The following is a 19,384-nucleotide window of genomic DNA, read 5'->3' on the forward strand; positions in this document are numbered from 1 at the left end:
GTCTCAAGGCTTGTACGCAATCACTCAGGTTTGTGGACAATAGAGCAGATGGACACCAGTGTCTCACCATTATATATGTGTGACATTATATAAACCTTTTACCATTTTACCATTTACCTACTACCATTAAGCAGTTATTATGATTAGGTGGTATTACTGGTTGCTGGTGGTGTTGTAGTTACACTGTAGGCTTAGAAGGTGTGATGTGCTGAATCTGGACATCAAAAGCAGCAGTTCCTAATTCAATTCTTGTTATAAATAAATAGGCACAATAAAATAAATTGATTTCGTCTTTATCATTAGGGCTATATCAAAGTAGGCAAACATTTGGCCCCAAATTAATATGTAGCATACAGTTTGAACTTGAAACATTTCATCTTTATTATTTGGAATAGGTAATACAGCCATTGTTATCCTTACATCCAATAATTTACAGAAATCATGTATAATGTGTATCAGTCCTCCTGTCACCTATCAACAGAACTCCAAAATCTACTTTATTAAAAGAAAATTATATAATTGAAGCTCATGTTCAGAACAAACAGACCAGTTAACTCACAGAGACAGAAAACCAGAACCTGTAAGTTTATAGCGCTAAATATATTAATATAAAGAAATGAAACTACAGAAAAATGGATGATTTTAAACCTATATTAATATGTTGAGAAATTATATGTAGAGATATAAATTCACACATTAAACCAATAAATCTCAAATGACTGATTTTATAGAATGGTGATTTTAAAGTGTAATATATTATATATTAAAAACTAACCTGCACACAAACTATTAGCAAATAATACAATTAATACAAAATTAGGATTAAAGGCATGTAACATTGTCACTGTTACAAAATATTAAGTCAAGTGTACCATTGTTTCTGTCCAGGCCTGTTTCATGAGTTTATTTTTTAAAATAATTCTGTTATGGTTTAAAATCAATGTCAGATTTTCATTTGTATATTTTCATCTGATTTTTATTTATTATTACTTTTGTCAGATTCAAGTTATTTCTGTGACCATTGTGGGTTTTTCTTTTATTAACCAAGGGGTACCAACAATTTTGTCCACGTGTGTACCTTCCCAGATGTCTTTATGTTCAGGCAGGACTGTGAATGCTGATTACTTGTCCTTATCCAGCAGTGGCTTAGCTTCATCTCCAGTGTTTGTGTTCCCCAGATTCCAGCATGTTTTCAGCACATCTCCAGCCTTTTGTGTTACAGCTTGGGACACATTCTTTGCCACCTCTCCTGGATTGTCTGATGTCTTTGACTCTTTATAGCCAGAAACCCCACCCTTCACAGCTCCATATAGTAAAAGTACCCCCGCTCCTACTCCTGCTCCTATCCCAGTAGCAGCTCCTGCACCCAGCACTGCTGCCTCTGCCACAGTAGCTATTGTAATCTCAGCACCAACCCCTGCTACAACACCAGCACCTGCAGCAATACCTGCTCCTACATCTGCTGTCTGTACTGGTGGACCTCTAGCCTGTGGACTTTGCTGAGTTAGCTTTCTGTATCCTGCTCTTATAAGACCTGCTACTAACACCAAGGGTGCTGCTAGTCCAACTCCCACCCCCAGCAAAGCTCCAAGTAATGTTCCTACTGTTACACCAGCTAACTGTCTCCCCAGCTTGTTTCTCACTCTCTTTATTGCTCTTCTTCTGATCACATCTGGATCCACTGGCTGAGTCTCAACTGTGCTTCCCCCCACTCTCTCAACACTCATCTCATGTTGTATGTAATTAATTTCTTCATTAATGATTAGTTCGATCTCGTCTAAGGCTTCGTTTCTGTAGTGTTGGCCATTATTTTCACTCAAGATGTTTTTAACGCTCTTCATTAACTGAGTGAGCTGAAACTGGTTACTTTTGTATTCTCTCCTCCTTTTCTCCTCACTCTGATTTTGATACTCTGCCTCTGCATTGTCAGCATGATCTGATAATACACTAAACCATGGAGCGGTGTTAGTTTGTGGTTCAGTTCTGGGCAGCATTTCAAGAATTTGATTAAGGGTCTGTGTAGAAATGTTAAGCTTTTGTACCTCAGCCCGTACAGCTGTAACACTGCTGCTCCAGTGCTTGTTGTCTAGGACATGAACCCGATTTGCACAGCTCTCAGTGAGCATTTTTAAGTTTTGGCAGTTTTCCCCATCAACATCAGACCCATTTATGAAGTCATGAATTGTCATGTTTTCTTCAAGATCATTACCATGTGTAAAAAGCAGCACCACATGATCAAGAACATCACCTTTGAAGTACTCTAGAAAGTTCTCCAATGCTTTCTGGTTTTCCTCTGTGTGTCTTTCTACTTTTAACACTAAAATAAAGACGTGAGGGCCAGGTGCACACTCTACCAGACTGGATATGATCTCCTTCTTAAGAGCTTCCTCTGACCTGTCGGTGTCAAAAAATCCAGGTGTATCAATTACAACTATTCTTCTGCCATTGATGACTCTTTCTGCTCTTTGACAAATGTGAGTTTCACTTCCTATTGCACATTTTGCTTTAAACACTTTCTCTCCAAGAATTGTGTTGCCAACAGAACTTTTGCCAACTCCTGTTTTTCCCAGCAGCACAATCCTCAGCTCATCTTCTCCTGAAAAACAGTTAAACATCTCTCTTCAAAAGGTTCTTCAAGGTTGCAGTTGCAGTTGCAAGAAACTAAGTGAACATTGTGGAATGACCTGAATTTCTGTAATGAAATGCTTGGAAGACAACGTAGGGTCCTCCAATCCTGCATTGCCATCCGCTATACTGGGGCCCTTCCTCACGCCCCCTGCCACTTCGGCAGTAGGGCTTGCGCCAGACACACTGCTTGCATCTGCTGCTTACCCGGCCCCCTCGCAGCGCTGCCGCCGGCTAACCCTAAGGGCAGACCAGGCTGGCTTCCCGGGAGAGGCTGCTGGCCTCTTGGACTACTTTGCCTGGGCGTACCCGAGATTATGACCTGGACTGGACTGCCCTACAAGCTATTTTAAGTGCTGGCATAGGCATGGTTTCTATACTGGGTATCGAACCAGTGCCATAGTCAGCTGGACCACTCGCAGGACTGAGTGTTTGCAGGGAGGACTGGTTTAGAGCATCTCCTCAACATTGTGTCAGAGATCGACTTTTCTGGTATTACATAGAACCCTTTATTACCCCTTAAAATAGAGTAACATGCTGAACATCAGCAGTAGCCTAGAAATGTATTGAAATCCATGTAAAACATATTTTTCAAAACAGTGAATCAAAGAAAGGGCTGTTTATCTATACATTATTCAACAGTGCAAATTAAGAGCTTGTGTATAATTATTATTAGGTTGATTAAATTAACTAATTTCATTATTATTGGCTATATTCTTCACAAAGGTATCATGTTTTAAAACTTTTATATTGTTTTCTCGATTTTAACACCTACCATGCATGTCTGTGATTCCTGTGGAGAGTTGATGCATTGTGGCTTCCCTGAAAGTCTTCAGCCTGTAATGATAATACTGAGCATCATCATAATCTAGAATCCAGTCCATTGTAAAGCACAAGGAGTAACACCAGGATACTCTTGTCTAAAAGTATATAAATGGACAATGTCTATAAATTGTATTATAAATGTAATATAAATGTATTTTTCTTAATTATGTTTAATACCATTTATGACAGGCCTATTTTTAGTGCTGACATTTGTTTTTTGATAAACTGAGGGGAGCTTTGCATGACTAGGGGTGATTTCTCAGAAACCATGTTCTTTCTTACTCATCATGTAGGTGTGGCTAACGTATGTTAATAATCCAGGAACTCTGAAAAACGATCAACTGCTAGAATGCAAATGTATTCTAATGACCATAGAAAGATACCTTATTTCTATTGGTGGAAACAGGGTTCAGTCCGTTCTGTAGCTTGTTTCTAGGGTAAAAACTCTAATCATGGTTTCTTCAGCTTCAAGGCTTTCATAGTGCTGTCAGTTTTCCACCAGATGCTCAGAGCTGCGCTTAGATCGGTTTCTTGCTGTTGCATTGTGGTTAGATCAACCAATCTCAAATTCAATACGGGAAGATTTGGAAAAAACAATTATGTAGGATTGTATTTGTTCCTTGAATTACATTATTGATAAATAATAAATGTAATTAAATAAATGTTTTTACATGATTATGTAATTGTAATGGAGCCTCACTGTATTGCTCATGAATAATCCATGTATGTGAAGTTGCCCCTGTGTCTAAGAGACATATTCAATGTAGGCAGGTGTTTTTCTAAGCATACCGTTGCTGATGAAGATGTGATGTTATTGATGATAGGTGCTGCTTTAATATTGATCATAGAATTCATCACCTTTCCTCAAGTGTCAGCCTGTAGTTTAAAAAACCCTTAAAAAGCCAATGGCTGAAAGTGCTATTACAAACATCAATTATCAAAGAATAGCCCCACCAGTCTGTACAGACATCCCTGTAGTTACTGAGTAATACACCTTAGTGTGTGATAGGCCCTGGAGCACTGAGACTTGTGAAGTAACTGTCTTACCTTTTATGCCCAGGTCATTAAATCTGCAGGTCTGCAGTCTTCCTCAGTCCAGTTATGTCTCTTCTGGATGTTGTCCTCCTCTCTGCAGGTACATTCACAACAAACAGCATGTATATCTGTTAAAGTAGTTCTTAGGTAGTCCAGCATGATTTATATCTCAGCTCACTTCTGTTTGGCTCAGTGCTTTTAGAAAAACATTACCTAAAAAGGAAAATGTCCTCTAGTCTCTGTTACAGAGATATGGGTATGTTACACAAACAAACAGATCTGGGGTTTTATCAGAGAAGAAGCAAAGAAACCAACAACCCAACCCCCCTCACAACAACACAGCAGCTACCTGACCACAGTCATGTGTTTGAAAGTGAAGGTTTTGGTAAGCAGTGAGAATGTCTCACAGACGTCGAAGGTTACAAAGCCATTTCTGAAGCACTGGAGTGCAACCGAACTTTGAAACCGATCAGACCCTTCCTAAGAGAAGATGCCCTCCCAAATTCTTTCCAAGAGCAAGGTGTACAATCATTTAGTAACTAACAAAGAACCCAATAACAACATCTAAAGACCTGCAGGCCTGTCTTGCTCAGCTAAGGCCAGAGTTCATGACTCAACCATCAGAGGCCATGAATGGAATCATTGGCAGAATGGTCTGAGTTCAGGATCAATGTGTTCTAAGCAGATGACCGAAATAGGCCCTGTCAAAGCTCATACCAACTGTGAAGCATGGTGGTGGTGGTCCGGGACAGCTTCATGTCATTGAGGCAACTGTAAATTCTGTATCTCTGTATCTCACAGTCTTTAAGAGAATATCAGCTATTAGAAACATCTAGATGTTTGATTCTTGATGTATGTTTTTCATACGTCTTTAAGGATGGTGAACCAAGCCAAGCCAACCCATACTTAAATCTTGAAGGACTCTGATTGGGATGTTGAACATTGCCATCAGGCAGGGAGGAACAGGACTGTTTTCAGTTTTGTATAACCTTCCAGATAATGTTTGGGACTCAGACTCAGTCTCAGTCTTTAAATCTAGGCTGAAACTCATCTGTTTAGTTCAGCTTTTGGTAATTAATGTTTCTTAGATAAAGGTTGCAGGTCCAGGGGTTCGAGGACACAGGGAATTGTAGTACACTGAGATGCTGGAGCTGTCATCTTGCTGCTTGCATGCGATCACTCAGGTTTGTGGACGGTGGAGCAGATGGACGCTAGTGTTTCAGGGCACTCCCGTGTCCGTGTTACCTTCTGGCTCTCTCCTTTTAATTAGGCTGTTATAGTCAGACCTGCCGGAGTCATCAGACACTGATACTGATACTGCTCAGCATTCTCTGATCTCTGATAAAATCCTCTCAGAATTAACTCTCTCTTTTTACCTTCTCCCAGTTAAGGACTGCCCATCTGTCAATTGTGAAGCTAGCAAAGAGAATGCCATTGAACCTCCCACTGTGTTCTGGATCAGTTGAAGGACCTGATGGCACACATAGGACGACCAGCCAGGAGGGAGTGATGGCAGGACCGAACGAGCCCCTGGGTTCCACAACCACGCTGATGGAGTGACCAGGGTGTTCTCAAAGATGACAAGATCATGGTGAGGATCTGTTGTTCCGTCTACGCTATTAAAAATAAAGGTTCTACACAGGGTTCTTTGTTCTTTTACAGGTTCTTTACACATGTAAAAACATGGTTCTTAGCAGAACTAAAAATGGTTCTTTGGGGTATTGCTTGAAGAACTCTCTTTGTAGAAGAGTGTGGATGTGGTTTTAATGTCTAAAATGTGCAATATCTCACTTCCTATCACTGGGGGCGCTGTGGAACAGTCCTGTCATTTAATAGTCATTTAATATTTCTATCTACACTCTTAAAAATAAAGGTGCTACAAGGGGTTCTTAGAGTGATGCCATATCAGAACCATTTCTGTGAGAAGATGTGTTAAAAATGTTCATAAATCAATGTGATTATTTTTATTATGAAACAAATATGGTTCCTTAGTAGAACCTTTATTATTTATTTTTAAGAGTGTAGATGTAGTTTTATTAGTGTCTATAATGTGCAGACACATGTCTTTAAACAAGAAGTGTATAATATAGTTTAATGTGTATTATTTACATTATATCAACAGAAACAGCAGATTTACAGAAGGAGGTAAAAACCTTCCTAACTTTCAATGGAAGTCAAAGTAACAATATTTTATACCAGGTCATTTTGGAGCATTTCTATTGGTCCATTTATCATTTAAATTCTGATTTAAATTCAAATAATAAAAAAATAATGGAAAAACACACTGAACATGTGTATATAGAAGTATAAAGAAAAAGGTTATTACTTAATGTTTAATTAACTTAAATAATGTTTTGTTTATTTGCAGAAATTTCTTCAGAAATATATATATTTTTTTTGTAGTAGTAGTGTAATCTCATTCATCCCAAGCACTAGGGGCAATGTTGCGCAGTCCTGTAATCTAATAGTACTATTTTCTCCTCAAATCTTAAAAGATAAAGGTGCTACAAAGATTTCTGGTGTCATAGAAGAACCCCTTTAGGACAGATAAAGACACATTTTTGTGTGAAGAATCATTTAAAGGTTAATTTAATTGATTTATTTATTTTTTACAGATATGGCTGTTTATGGAGCAACCATAAACTCAAATGTTTTGTTTATTGGCAGATATTTCAATCTTTTGAGTGTAATATCTTTCCTCTCATTAATAGAGGGCATTGTGTTACCGTCCGGTAATTAAATAGTGTTTAATATTTCTCTTTTTAATATCTACACCCTTTACAAATGAAGCTGCAACAAACAATGCCACTGAAGAACCATTGTGGTTCCACACAGAAGCATTTGGGTGTGAAGAACCTTTTAAAAGGTGTCTGATAGATTTCTTTAATAGAATTATAAAGGTCCTACAAATGTTTTTGGGCCATAGAAGAACCCACTATTGCAAAAGAACTGTAATGCTTCTGTATCCAGTTCAAGGCTTCTTTTTTCCAAAGATAGTTCCTTATGGAACAAAAAATGGTTCCTCTGTAGCACTGGAACCTTCTGTAGCACCTTTATTCTTAATAGAGTTGAATAGGTCCTAAAATGTGCAGATGGGGTTAATATTTACACTTAGAACATCAGCATGTCATTCTAAACAGGGGTGCACACACTTCTGCATGATTGAAATATCTCTCCTTTCATCACTAGGGGGCGTTGTGTTACAGCCCTGTCATTTACTAGTACTATTTCCATCTACAAGGTGTGTCCAAAGTGTCTGATGCCGCTTTTGGATACATAAAACAATATTTTGGTGTGAAGAATCATTTTGAAGTTATTTTATTGTATTTATTTATTTATTTATTTATTAGAAATATGGCTGTTTCTGAAAAATGGTTCCTCTATGGCCTTATAACCTTTTGTATGGTGTTTATGTTAAGGCTGTAGGTTTAATAACGTCTACAGCACGTTTTAACAGAGCGCACAGACCTGCACAGTAGTGTAATCTCATTCATCCCAAGCACTAGGGGCGATGTTGTGCAGTCCTGTAATTTAATAGTACTATTTTCTCCTCAAATCTTAAAAGATAAAGGTGCTATAAAGATTTCTGGTGCCATAGAAGAACCCCTTTAGGACAGATAAAGACACATTTTTGCGTGAAAAATCATTTAAAGATTAATTTAATTTAATTGATTTATTTATTTGTATGAATATGTCTGTTTATGGAGCACAAATGGTTCCTCTATGGCCTTAGAGCCTTTTGTAGGGCGTTTATTTTAAGGCTGTAAGTTTAATAACGTTTGAACGTTGCAATCTCATTCATCCAAAGCACTAGGGGCGGTGTTGCGCAGTCCTGTAATCTAATACAGTAATAGTACTATTTTATTTCCTCAAATCTTAAAAGATAAAGGTGCTACAAAGATTTCTGGTGCATAGAAGAACCACTTTAAGACAGATAAAGATGCATTTTGCATGAAAAAAAAATCATTTATGGTTAATTTAAAGGTTATTTTAATTTAATTGATTTATTTATTTTTATAAATATGTCTGTTAATAGAGCAAAAATGGTTCCTCTATGGCCTTATAACCTTTTGCAGGGTGTTTATGTTAAGGCTGTAGGTTTAATAACGTCTACAGCACGTTTTAGCCGAGCGCACAGACCTGCGCAGTAGCGCAGTACTGCCTCTTCCCTCCCGGCGCCAGGGGGCGCAGTGGCGCAGCGCTGCGGTCTCATAGAGGCGCTGAAGAAGCGCTGCCGCTGGTGGAGGAGGGGTAGACATGGCCGGCCGCGGGTTTGGTTCAGGTAACTGTGTTTAATGGAGGAGGATTTCCGCAGCTGGGAGCTGAAGGCGGGGCGCGGCGCTGCTGTAAGCCCGGGTGGCTGTGTTTTACGGCGGGCAGAAGCTCCGCTGCTCGGAACTGCGAGGTTTACTGAGAGCTGCTAGGCTAGGCTAGGCTAGGCTAGGCTAACAGGCTGCATCACCGCTCTGCTACCCTGCCTGGACAAAAGTATTGGGACACCTGCTCATTCATTGTTTCTCCTGAAGTCAGGGGTGTTAAAGAGAGCTGAGAGTGACTGGCTCTGCTGTCCAGAGAGGAAGAGACTCTGCTAGATTCTGGAGGAGCAGCAGCAGCAGCATTGCTGTGAGGATTTGATTGCACTCAGCGACAAGAGCGTTTACTAGTGAGGTCAGGATGGTGGAGGAGGAGGAGGAGGAGGATGATGATGATGATGATGATGATGATGATCACCACCCCACCTCCATCATTCCAGCTCCTCAATGCTGGGGGGCTTTATACCCCTCTAGCCCACGCCTGGCATTATTAGGCAGCATGGAGCTGATCTGCTCCAGATGGTCCTATTCTATTGGCAGTACTTCTTCTTCTTCTCTACAGGGACTAGACAAGCTGTGTGTGCATTTGCACATCTGTGTCAGCAATGGGTGCAGCTTAAAGCAGCTTAATGCATTCATTAAAAAGGGTGTCCACAAACATTTGGCCATGCAGTGTATCTGCTGTAATTTTAAATGAAAACTGTATTATTAAGTCTTTGCTTGTTTTCAGTGTTTAACCTGATTCGCATTAATGATGTTAGTAAATTAAATGAATTTATTAATTATTAATTATGCTTCTGTTATTAGATTCTGATCGTAGAGGAAATCTGAAGCAGGACTGATTTAAACGCACAGCATTTCCAGCTGATCGGATCTTTATCCAGTCTGATTCTGACTTCCTTGCTGGTATCGGACCGATGTGGCCGATATTCACAGCTGAAATATCAGAATTTGTGTTCATCACTGTCTGAATTAATATTATATTTATCTGTAATTCTGATCCAGTCTCAGTTTCTACACTATCAGTTCTGATCAGATCTTTGTATTTGGATAATTAATAGTCACAGTTTAGATTAGATGAGCTGTTAATTAATATTGTAAAGTAAAGTCTGTGTTTTTAGTACATTTCTATAATCAGACGTTGGTTATTTGCGAGTAAAGACGTGGTGGGAGTGTTTCACCCAAGCACATTCAGAGCTCCAGAACCACAGATATTGTTAGTGCTCATGTTCCACATCGCAGACCAGTAGTGCCGTTAGTGGCAGCTAGAGGGCGCCCACAGGTTCTTCTAGGGCACAGCGGTAAAAACTAAGGATCAGAGCTTAAAATAGCTGCTGATCTAATGCTCTTTCTTTTTCTACAGGGTTTCCTAGATGGAGAGGAGGCAGAGGTGAGAGACACGAAGGCATGTTGGTGCAGAATCGGAATCAGAGAGTCTGGATTCAGTACTTTATTCAATACAGTGAAAATAAGTGGTTAAAATGTGGCGCTTTTTCTTATTGTTTCCATTTCAGTTTATTTCAACATGAGAAACATTATAATGTTAGGAATTAAAATCTAATCCTAATCTAATATTAATCTAATATTAATCGCTGTAACACGAACAGCATGGTCAGTAGAACACAGTATGCTGTAGTAACACTAGGGCCGGGCGATACTGTAAAAATACTAGATCATAGAGCTGGGCGATATGACGATATTTTACCGTCTCGTAATAATTTGAGTTATAGTGATAATAATAAGTTTTTCTAATCATATGGAGGAGACTGTTAGTGTTAATAAACACTGATCAGCTGCAGGGTTCATTACTAACAGTGTAATTAGACTGAAGGGTTCATTAGATGAAGAGGATCAGGAAGGGTTCATTACAGGAGAGGATCTGAACTGTAGATTATAAGAATCTGTTACTGATGATTTTAGTTATATATTAGTATTATATTTAGTCATATAATATATATCATGATAAATATCACATATCGCAAAAAAATCTAAAGTCTAAATATCATGATCTGGTATTTTTACCGTATCGCCCAGCCCTGCTAGATCACGATATTTAAAGCCGATATTATTCATCATGCATGTAATCAGTGACTAAACACATCAGCAGCAGCAGATTCTTAAACACTGCTGTTAAACAACCCTGTACCTTGTAACTAGAGCTGGGCGATATGACGATATTTTATCGAATCGTGATGAATTTTAGTTATGGTGATAATAATAAGCATTTCTAATAATATGGAGGAGACTGTTATTACTGCTTACTGATCAGCTGCAGGTTTCATCACTAACAGTGTAATTAGACTGAAGGGTTCATTAGATGAAGAGCTGCAGATGTTGAGTATAAATCACTGTATTCAGTACAGAGAGGATCTGATCTGTAGATTAAAAGAATCTGATACTGATGTTTTTAGTCTTTGGTTAAATAATAAAAACATATGATATAGTATTTCTACCATATCGCCCAGCCCTACTTGTAAGTTTAGGAAACAAGAGGTAAGTTTAATCCTCCTATGATGGTCAACTTTAAGGATTTCCTCCAGAAATATGAAGGAATAAGTCATTAAACTATAGTCAGTAGTTATTGTGATCAGAAATTCCCCCCTACAGATCATAGTTTATTTATAATCGTTTACAGTTCGCACCCACACACATAATTTGGTGTAAATCTGATATTTGAAGCCTCTGTTGTCCCTCGTGGCTCAGCAGTGCTCCGATGTCTTGGTGCTGGATGATGTTCTATATTAAAGCTGTTTCTGAAGAGTCCTTACAGATGTTCAGCTGCTTCTGTGACTCCTCCTGATGATAACCCCGCTTCTCCACTCTCAGGCTCAGGCGATTTTGACATGTGGCAAACTCGAGGTGGCTTCTCGGGCCCTGGCTGGGGGCCGAGGTCCCCGCGCAGGGGTGGAGCGCCACGGGGTTACGGCTTTGGCTTTAGGCAAGATTCCTTCTCTGGGGGTGGAGGTGGGCGCAACGGAGGGCAGAACAAGCTGCCGTCACTCCTGGCCCACCGCATATACCCCTGGGAGCCTCAGCATGGCTCCCAGGACTATGAATGGCAGTTTGGAGGTGGCCGAAGGCCCAACCGACAGCGCAACCGTAAAAAACCCCTGAAAGTAAGTACCTCCAGCAAAGTGCTGGACTTGAACCATCAAACCCCACCATCCCCCCCTACTTCCTACCCAACCACCGCTCCAGCCTGCCAATCCTGAGCAGTGGAGATACGTGTGAAAAGTACGGTCTTGTAATCTTAAACTCGTCACTCTAAGGCCACACCTTAACGTAGTGTCTCCAACCACTTCCCATAGCGCCCGCCCTTCTGACATGTCCAATACATGCTTACTGGTTCTCCTTGGACGTTCTTCACCAACTGTAAACCAAGCAGGTTCTCCATCATCCTGTACTGTATTAACTAGGGTTCTCCCCACTGTTAGATCTTGAGTAGATGAGTGGGTAGTTCTACTGTCATTGTAATCAATGGAACTGTTGGTAAGTCCCAAGGCCTTCAATGTGTTCTACAGAGTGATTGGTCTAGAGCAGTGGTTCTCAGGCTAGTCCTCAGGGGCCTCCAGAAGGTGCAGATTTTTTTGCTCTCCAGCCTAACTAGCAAGATATTAGGATGGAGCCAAAATCTGAACCGTCTGGTGGTCCCTAAGGACCTGCAGAGGCTCCATGTTGTCGGCCGATGAGCTCAGTGTGATGGGTGAGGTAATGGTAGTACAACCCGAAGATGAGCTGTCCTGCTTCTGGACCTCTGCCACCCTGTGGAATTTGATAGGTCCCTCAGAAGTTCTGGCTTAAGATATCCAAGACCATGACCGGTTCGAATGGTATCCCGCCTCATGTAGTTCAGGGTCATTGTCAAGGTTAGAACGTGGGCGAAGGATCTGCGGGGTGGCATATCTCCAGGACAGGACCAGCCCAGACCAAGCAAATGGGGGTGTGTGTTTGGCAGGACGTTAATGTTCAGCGTTGAGAGTTTGAGAGTTGTCTTACTGATCTGCTCCTGGAACCCCAGCAGGACGGACAGAACAAGAGGAAGCAGTCCGAGAGCGCGACCGATGAGCCGGACTCTAAAATGGGCAGGACTGAGGCTGCAGAGGACAGGACTGACGATGGTATTTGCTGTCCGCCGCCTTGGACACTGTTTCTCCTTTGGTTTGTCTTTATCTCGTATCCTTATTCCCTTTGTCTTGGTGTCCAACAGATCCAGGAGAAGAGCAGGAGACTTCGGCTGCTGTGAGTTTTTCGTTTTTTCTTGTAAATGATTTGAATGGCAGTGAAATTTACATTTATAAAATTTGGCTGACGCTCTTATCCAGCGTTGGGCCAATGTATGATATGATCCACTAGAGCCAAAACAATAAGATATTCAGATTTGTGTTGGGAGGAGTTGTGGGATTGTGAAAACTGGGGTTTAAGAGCCTTCTCAAACTTCTACCTGTCTTCTAAATGAAAGGTCCTGGAGAACCCCCTGTGACTTACAAGGTTACTCATAAACAGCCTTGCGCCAGTGTAGTGTTAGGAGTCTTGCCCAAGGAGTCTTATAACTGTCGTAGTCCAGATTCCCAGACCGGGAATCGAACCCCAGTCTTCAACATGATGTTGTAGCTCCGTGGCAGGTAGCGGTGTTACCTGTTGTGCCACAGCCGAATCAGTCGGCTTACCTTATCAGTTCACTAGTGCCGTAGATCTCAACCCAACACCAATTAGAGGGGTTTATTAAGTTCTCGTTCTTTGTTCAGAATGAAAGATATTTAATGATTTCTTCACTCTGGATTAAGTTTGAATCATTATAATAGCTCTGAAGATCACTAATTACATTTTTACACTTTTTACACTGTTACCACCCTTGTATTAAATGTGTTTTTTTCCCTTTATATTTTATTTTTTAAAAATAGAAATGCTTAATTATATTAAATGTGTGTATTCCCCCCCACCCCCTTCGTTTAGGCCTCTGAAGCAGCTGAAGGAAAATCTAGTGGTGAGCATGCAGTACTCCCCAGTTTTCCTCTGTTACCTGCTCTTCTCAAAGCCCTCATGGCCTCAGCTCTGACCTCTTTTCCCTCTCTCCTCTCAGTCTTGTCTGTTAAAGAGGAGCTCGCCCAACTGAAGAAGAAGCTGCAGGAGAAACAGGCTCCAGCATCTGCCAATGGTACGGCTCTCTGTAGCGCCCTCTTATGTACTGAACAGGAACCTTAGATCAGACCTTAGATACACTGTGGGCTGGTTTCCAGGAGTTGGTGAAACCTCCATTCTAAACACTCCTGTAGTCCAGGGCTGGGCTGAACTCCTGTTTGGGAGAGGGGCTAACACTCTGGGAAAGGGTTGGTGAGCTGGTATCTCCAGTAAACAGGGGATCTAATGGGATCTAACACCATTAGCACTGAAGTTAAGTCCAAGTCCTGGCTTAATGTGTACTCCAGAGACCAACCCATATCTTCAACCCAAATATTGGACAGTATTGAAGTTCAGATCACCTGGGATTAATCTGGATCTGGACAACCGGTCAAAAGTATCTTATGAAGGTCAGCTGACCACGTTGGAACGACTGACTAAGCCTCATTCCTCATCTCGGAGACATGTAATGGCTCCAGCTGTGAGTTGGAGTGGCAGAACTAACCCTCAGACACCAGTATCTGACCTCACTGACGCTCTCATGGGGCTGAATGCAATCAAATCCCCAACATCTAGTGTAATAAACCCTTCCCAGGAGAGTAGCTGTGGTCACTGCAGCAAACCTGATTTGAGAAAAAATGCTGAAAGAGCCAGTGTCCACATACTTTTGACAGTTGGAGCATTTGCTCTGCTGCTGTTCTAGGAAGCCTTTACACTAGAGGTTGGAACATTGCAGTGAGGAGGATTTGATTGCATTCAGCCATCAGTGAGCATCACTGCTACTCCAGCTCATTCCAAGTGATTCTCACGTCTCTGCATCGGGTATTGAGTGGGTGGCTCCTTAAGTAGCTGAATTCCCTCGTTAGAAGGGGTGTCTGAATACTTTCGGACATGCGTTGTGTATTTGTAGAAGAATCTGTGGAAACTGTAGATCTTTTTTTCTCGTATAGATGCAGCAGATCAGTCTGAGGAGTCCGAGCAGGCGGGAACTTCGGCCAGGGCAGAAGCTGAAGGACTGAGCGGTGGTGGTGAGCCTTCCCTCCTTGTTTACCCCCCCCCCCCCCCCCACACACACACACACACACACACACACACACTCTCCTAATGCTGCTCTTCAGACTGGAGCTGCGAGGCTCATGTATCTAAGAAATGATGGACGCTCCTACCCCACTGCATGCATCTTCTCAAATCCTGAAGGCGATCTCCTTTACATTACATTTATTAGCCATCTGTACTGATTAGCCATATCAATAATATTAATTATTGATATATTTGTACACATATATATATATATAATCTCATTCTCTCTCGTCCTCTCTCTCTCTCTCTCTTTCGAAGAGGAGGGAAAATCGGCTCACCCTGACAGCAAAGCCAAGAAGATTCGAGGCTTTTTTGAGATGTCGGGGGTGAAGATCACAGCCCGCAGGTCAGAATTTCTCACTTTCACAATTTACAGCTTCTGTTTGTTTTTAATGGGAATTGCAGCCATTAGCAGTGTTCTAGAGGTTCCTACCACTTAGAACCTTCCCTGCTGGTGGATCTGACTATCAGCTTACTGGTATCACAATATTCACAACATTACTGACCATCAGATGATATTTCTGCTTGTATTAATGACGCTTACGCTTCTGTACTAGTTCAGTGCTGATTAAGCTCGTTCTGAGATCTGCTCCAGAGGGGTATAAAGCCCCCGGCATTGAGGAGCTGTGGAGCAGTGAAAGAGCTGTGTTCTCTGGAATGATGATGGTGGAGCTCCATCCAGCACTTTTAGATGAGTTGAGGTGGGGTGGTGATCATCATTCAGCATCCTGACCTCACTAACGCTCTTGTCAACGAATGCAGTCAAATCCTCACAGCCATGCTGCTTCAAAATCTACTAGAAAGCCTTTTTCTTCTTCTCTAGACAGAAGTTATAGTATTACTCCAACAAAAAAGCAGAATCATCTTTTTTTAAAACCCCTCTCCCATTTCAGAAGATATAGTGAATAAGTAGGCGTCCCAATACTTTTGTCCTTTTAGTGTATGTAGACCTGTGGCGTGTTGAAATCAAGCACATTAACCAGGAGTTTGACCCTCTTCACTGCAGTTACAGTCTCTACTCTTCTGTTAAGGCTAGATTCATTCAAGATGTAGGAACATTGCTGTGAGGGGGATTTGATTGTATTAGGCCCTACAAGAACATCTTAATGTTGCTGATTCGGCTGATTAGTTCTCCATGAATGGAGCACCACCATCACCCCAGAAAGCCCTTAGGTGACCTCGTGATCCTGGCTGCTTCTTGGTCAGTGATTTCCTATGGAGAACATACAAGCTGTCCTTCACACCTCAAAGCAGCTGGACTTGCTTAATAAGAAGGGCTGTCTGGATACTTTTGGACATGCAGCAAGTCTACAGCTAGGGTCGGTTCTCCTGTGTCTCCAGGATATCGTTTGCGTGTTCGGTGTGCAAGTTCCGCAGCTTCTACAGCGAGGACATGACGACCCACCTGGAGAGCAGGTTCCACAAGGACATCTTCAAGTACCTCACCATCCGCCTCGATAAACGCACCACGGACTTCCTACAGGTACCAGAGTCTTCACTGTCTGTAAACATCTGGCCACAGACCACCACTGTGACCGCTAACCTAACCGGGAAACTGCTCTCCGGCCAGGGCGAGGGTCTTGAGGTTAAAGACCTCCAGGGCAAAGAGATAGCATTTAATGGTGGTCCTAATTGTTGGATGCTCCTGAGCAGAAGTACTCGGTCCTGGTCCTGGAGACCACCTCAGACCCCCCCACCCCCGGTACCCCCCTGATGTTTGTGTTTCGTTGGTTTAGGAGTATCTGAAAGTTAAGCATAAGAACATGGAGAAGACGGTCAGTCGGATACCAAATCACGAAGCTGCCATCTGCCAGCTCTACAAAGAGCAGGACATGACCCGCGGTGTGTGTTCTACCTCTCCTCTTACTGCTCGTACACTCCGGGTCCTCCGGTTCCTCTGGTTCCTGATGAAGGTTCTCTCTCTCTGCAGAAATCGGAATGGAGCACTTCATTAGGAAAGTGGAGGCGGCTCACTGCTCTGTGTGTAATCTCTACATTCCAATGCAGCATTCCCTCGTCCAGAGACATCTCAGATCACCTGACCACAACTACAACCGCAAGGTACACGCGCGCACACACACACACACACACACACACACACACACACACACACAGAAACATCTTAGAACACCTGACCACAGGTACACAGACACTTACCTCAGAACAACTGACCTCAGGGTACACACACACACACCTCCAGAAGCCCCTCACAACACCTGAATGCAAGGCACACACACACACACACACACACACACACACACACACCTCCAGAAGCACCTCACAACACCTGAATGCAAGGCACACACACACACACACACCTCCAGAAGCACCTCACAACACCTGAATGCAAGGTACACACACCCCCCTCCAGAATGTGCACGGCCCCTAATCGGCCCACCGGATCACAACTATGACCGCAAGGTGTACAAGTAGAAAGTAGGCTTCGACATTATGGAGCGTGTGATTGATTGATTTGATTTGATTGATTGATTGATTGCTTCCTGCTTTTAGTGCATGATGGAGGAGTGCAAGAAGACGGCTCTGACGGTGGCGCGAAGCATCCTCAACCACAAACCCGTCCGCGACAAACTGGAGAAGTTCATGAAGGTGCGTCACACGTGCATGCAACACCACATCACCTCAGTGCAAAATATTAGGCACCCCTGTCCATCACTTTACACATGATCTAAGTGCAAGTGACCAAAGGGTTGAACTGAGGAGAAGGACAGTAGATTCCTGACCTTCATAAACACTCAGTCCATCACGGTCTGACTGAAGTACGCTGGGTGAGTCTCCCCTTCCTTTCCATCTCAGGGAGAAAACCCCTTCACTGGAGACCCAGACGACCACGACCTGGAGGACTCCATGGCTGCTGAAGCTCCGGAGGCTGATCGGGCTGAAGACGACGGACAGGGAGAGAAACAGGAGGGGGTGGAGGAGACTGCAGGGGTGGAGGAGACTGCAGGTGAGGACTCCTTTGCAGCTGAAGAAGCTTCAGAGAAGCAGCAGCAGCAGGAGGAGGAGCAGCAGCAGGAGGTTCAGGAGGAGGAGAAACATGAAGATGAGAAGCCTGAAGCTGAGGGAAGCTCTGAGGAAGGCAAAGGAGCCGAGGAGATGGAAGGAGAGCAGAACGTGGAGAAGGAGGAGGAGGAAAAGGAGGAGATCATGGAAGAGGAAGATTTACAAACAGCCGAATGAGCAGGTGATTTAGACCCTGACCTGCTGGTCCTCAGTGAGCTTCTGGAGCTCTGGGGGGGTTGGTGGGTTGGGGGGTTGACCGAGCCAGCTGGACTCCTGGACTGCTAAACCAAACGGTCCACAGAAATCCAAGATGTTCATCTATTTGTTTGTTTTTCTCCCCGTTTGTTTGAGGTTCTGCAGTCTTTCTGGGTTTAGGTTTGAGAGTGCTGAGCTAAACTCTACTGCAGTGCTTTGTTATTTGGTTTTCTTCAGTTGCAGATGTTGTGACTGCGATCTCAGATCTTCTCGATTTTTCAGTTCTTCTGTAATTTTACACGTCCTTCGTTTTTAAGGGAAAATCAGTGTGTTTGAGTTCGGTTCTGTGTACCTCGTGTCTATTTCAGGCTCTGTGCTTCTAAACATTTGGTGGATGAAGCTTGGATGAAGGTTGTATTTTCCAAGCAGTTTTCATGAGACCTTATTTTTATAGTCTGGAAGTCCAGCATGTTTGTGAATAGTTCACTGTTTGTATGGCAGGGAGTTAGTAGCTTAATCTTTTGTGTATTTGTCCGATTTCACGAAGCTGAGACCTCTGAATAAACATCCGATTGATTAAACTCCTGGGCCGCAGACGGTGGTTTTAGATGCAGCCAAACTGGGCCGAGCTTGTGCCGAGCTTGTGCCGTTGGGGTGGCCACAGTTATTGATTTGGCATTCCTTAACGAAACGATCCCCAACCCCGCGTTTTAAAATTGTCTCACTCTTGCCTCTCAGTTTTGCAGTGGTGAAGAACTTTCGTCCTGTTTTTCGGATTTCGGACGTCTAGAGTTAGCTTTCGGGTCTAAAACTGAGATTTTGATATTCTCTCACAGGTTATATATACGTATAGATACATGTAGAAACCCAGTTTCTGTTCAAGGCTGTTGACGCACCCCTCTGTAACACACACATGCAGCGCACTGTATTTGATATTTCTCTGGAAGTTAAACTTCACATTGATGAATTGCTGAATCATTCTGTACAATAAAGCTGTAATTCAAGCGTTCCTACAGCGACGCGTCCGCTCGCCTCCTGTTTCTGAGTTAAAAGATTGAAGATGCTTATTTACAGGAATTTGACATGAATTTTAGAGCCGTTATCCTGTTAGTAACTTTATTAACATGCTTTCATCCCAACAGAAAACCTAATATCAGAGCCGGGCGATATGG

At 42.5% G+C, this 19,384-nt stretch overlaps 1 protein-coding gene across 1 annotated transcript; it reads left to right on the plus strand.

Annotated features, from left to right (window-relative positions):
• Positions 1-8,686: 8,686 nt before the first annotated feature.
• On the plus strand, positions 8,687-19,227 carry LOC140535680 (uncharacterized). The gene is made up of 14 exons (XM_072657117.1): positions 8,687-8,767; positions 10,162-10,188; positions 11,625-11,914; positions 12,817-12,916; positions 13,006-13,037; positions 13,752-13,782; positions 13,879-13,953; positions 14,867-14,944; positions 15,255-15,342; positions 16,338-16,479; positions 16,733-16,838; positions 16,927-17,057; positions 17,508-17,603; positions 17,811-19,227. The coding sequence occupies exons 1-14, from the start codon at positions 8,743-8,745 to the stop codon at positions 18,192-18,194; spliced, it is 1,605 nt and encodes a 534-aa protein (XP_072513218.1). The 5' UTR covers positions 8,687-8,742; the 3' UTR covers positions 18,195-19,227.
• The last annotated feature ends 157 nt before the right edge of the window (positions 19,228-19,384 follow it).

This window comes from Salminus brasiliensis, chromosome 15 (genome assembly GCF_030463535.1).
Source record: "Salminus brasiliensis chromosome 15, fSalBra1.hap2, whole genome shotgun sequence".
Taxonomy (NCBI): domain Eukaryota; kingdom Metazoa; phylum Chordata; class Actinopteri; order Characiformes; family Bryconidae; genus Salminus; species Salminus brasiliensis.

Coding starts and splice junctions, on each gene's coding strand:
- LOC140535680 (XM_072657117.1), top strand. CDS start 8,743: ATGGCCGGCCGCGGGTTTGGTTCAG. Junction 14,945..15,254: donor TGAAGGACTGAGCGGTGGTG/GTGAGCCTTCCC, acceptor TCTCTTTCGAAG/AGGAGGGAAAATCGGCTCAC. Junction 16,480..16,732: donor GCACCACGGACTTCCTACAG/GTACCAGAGTCT, acceptor TCGTTGGTTTAG/GAGTATCTGAAAGTTAAGCA.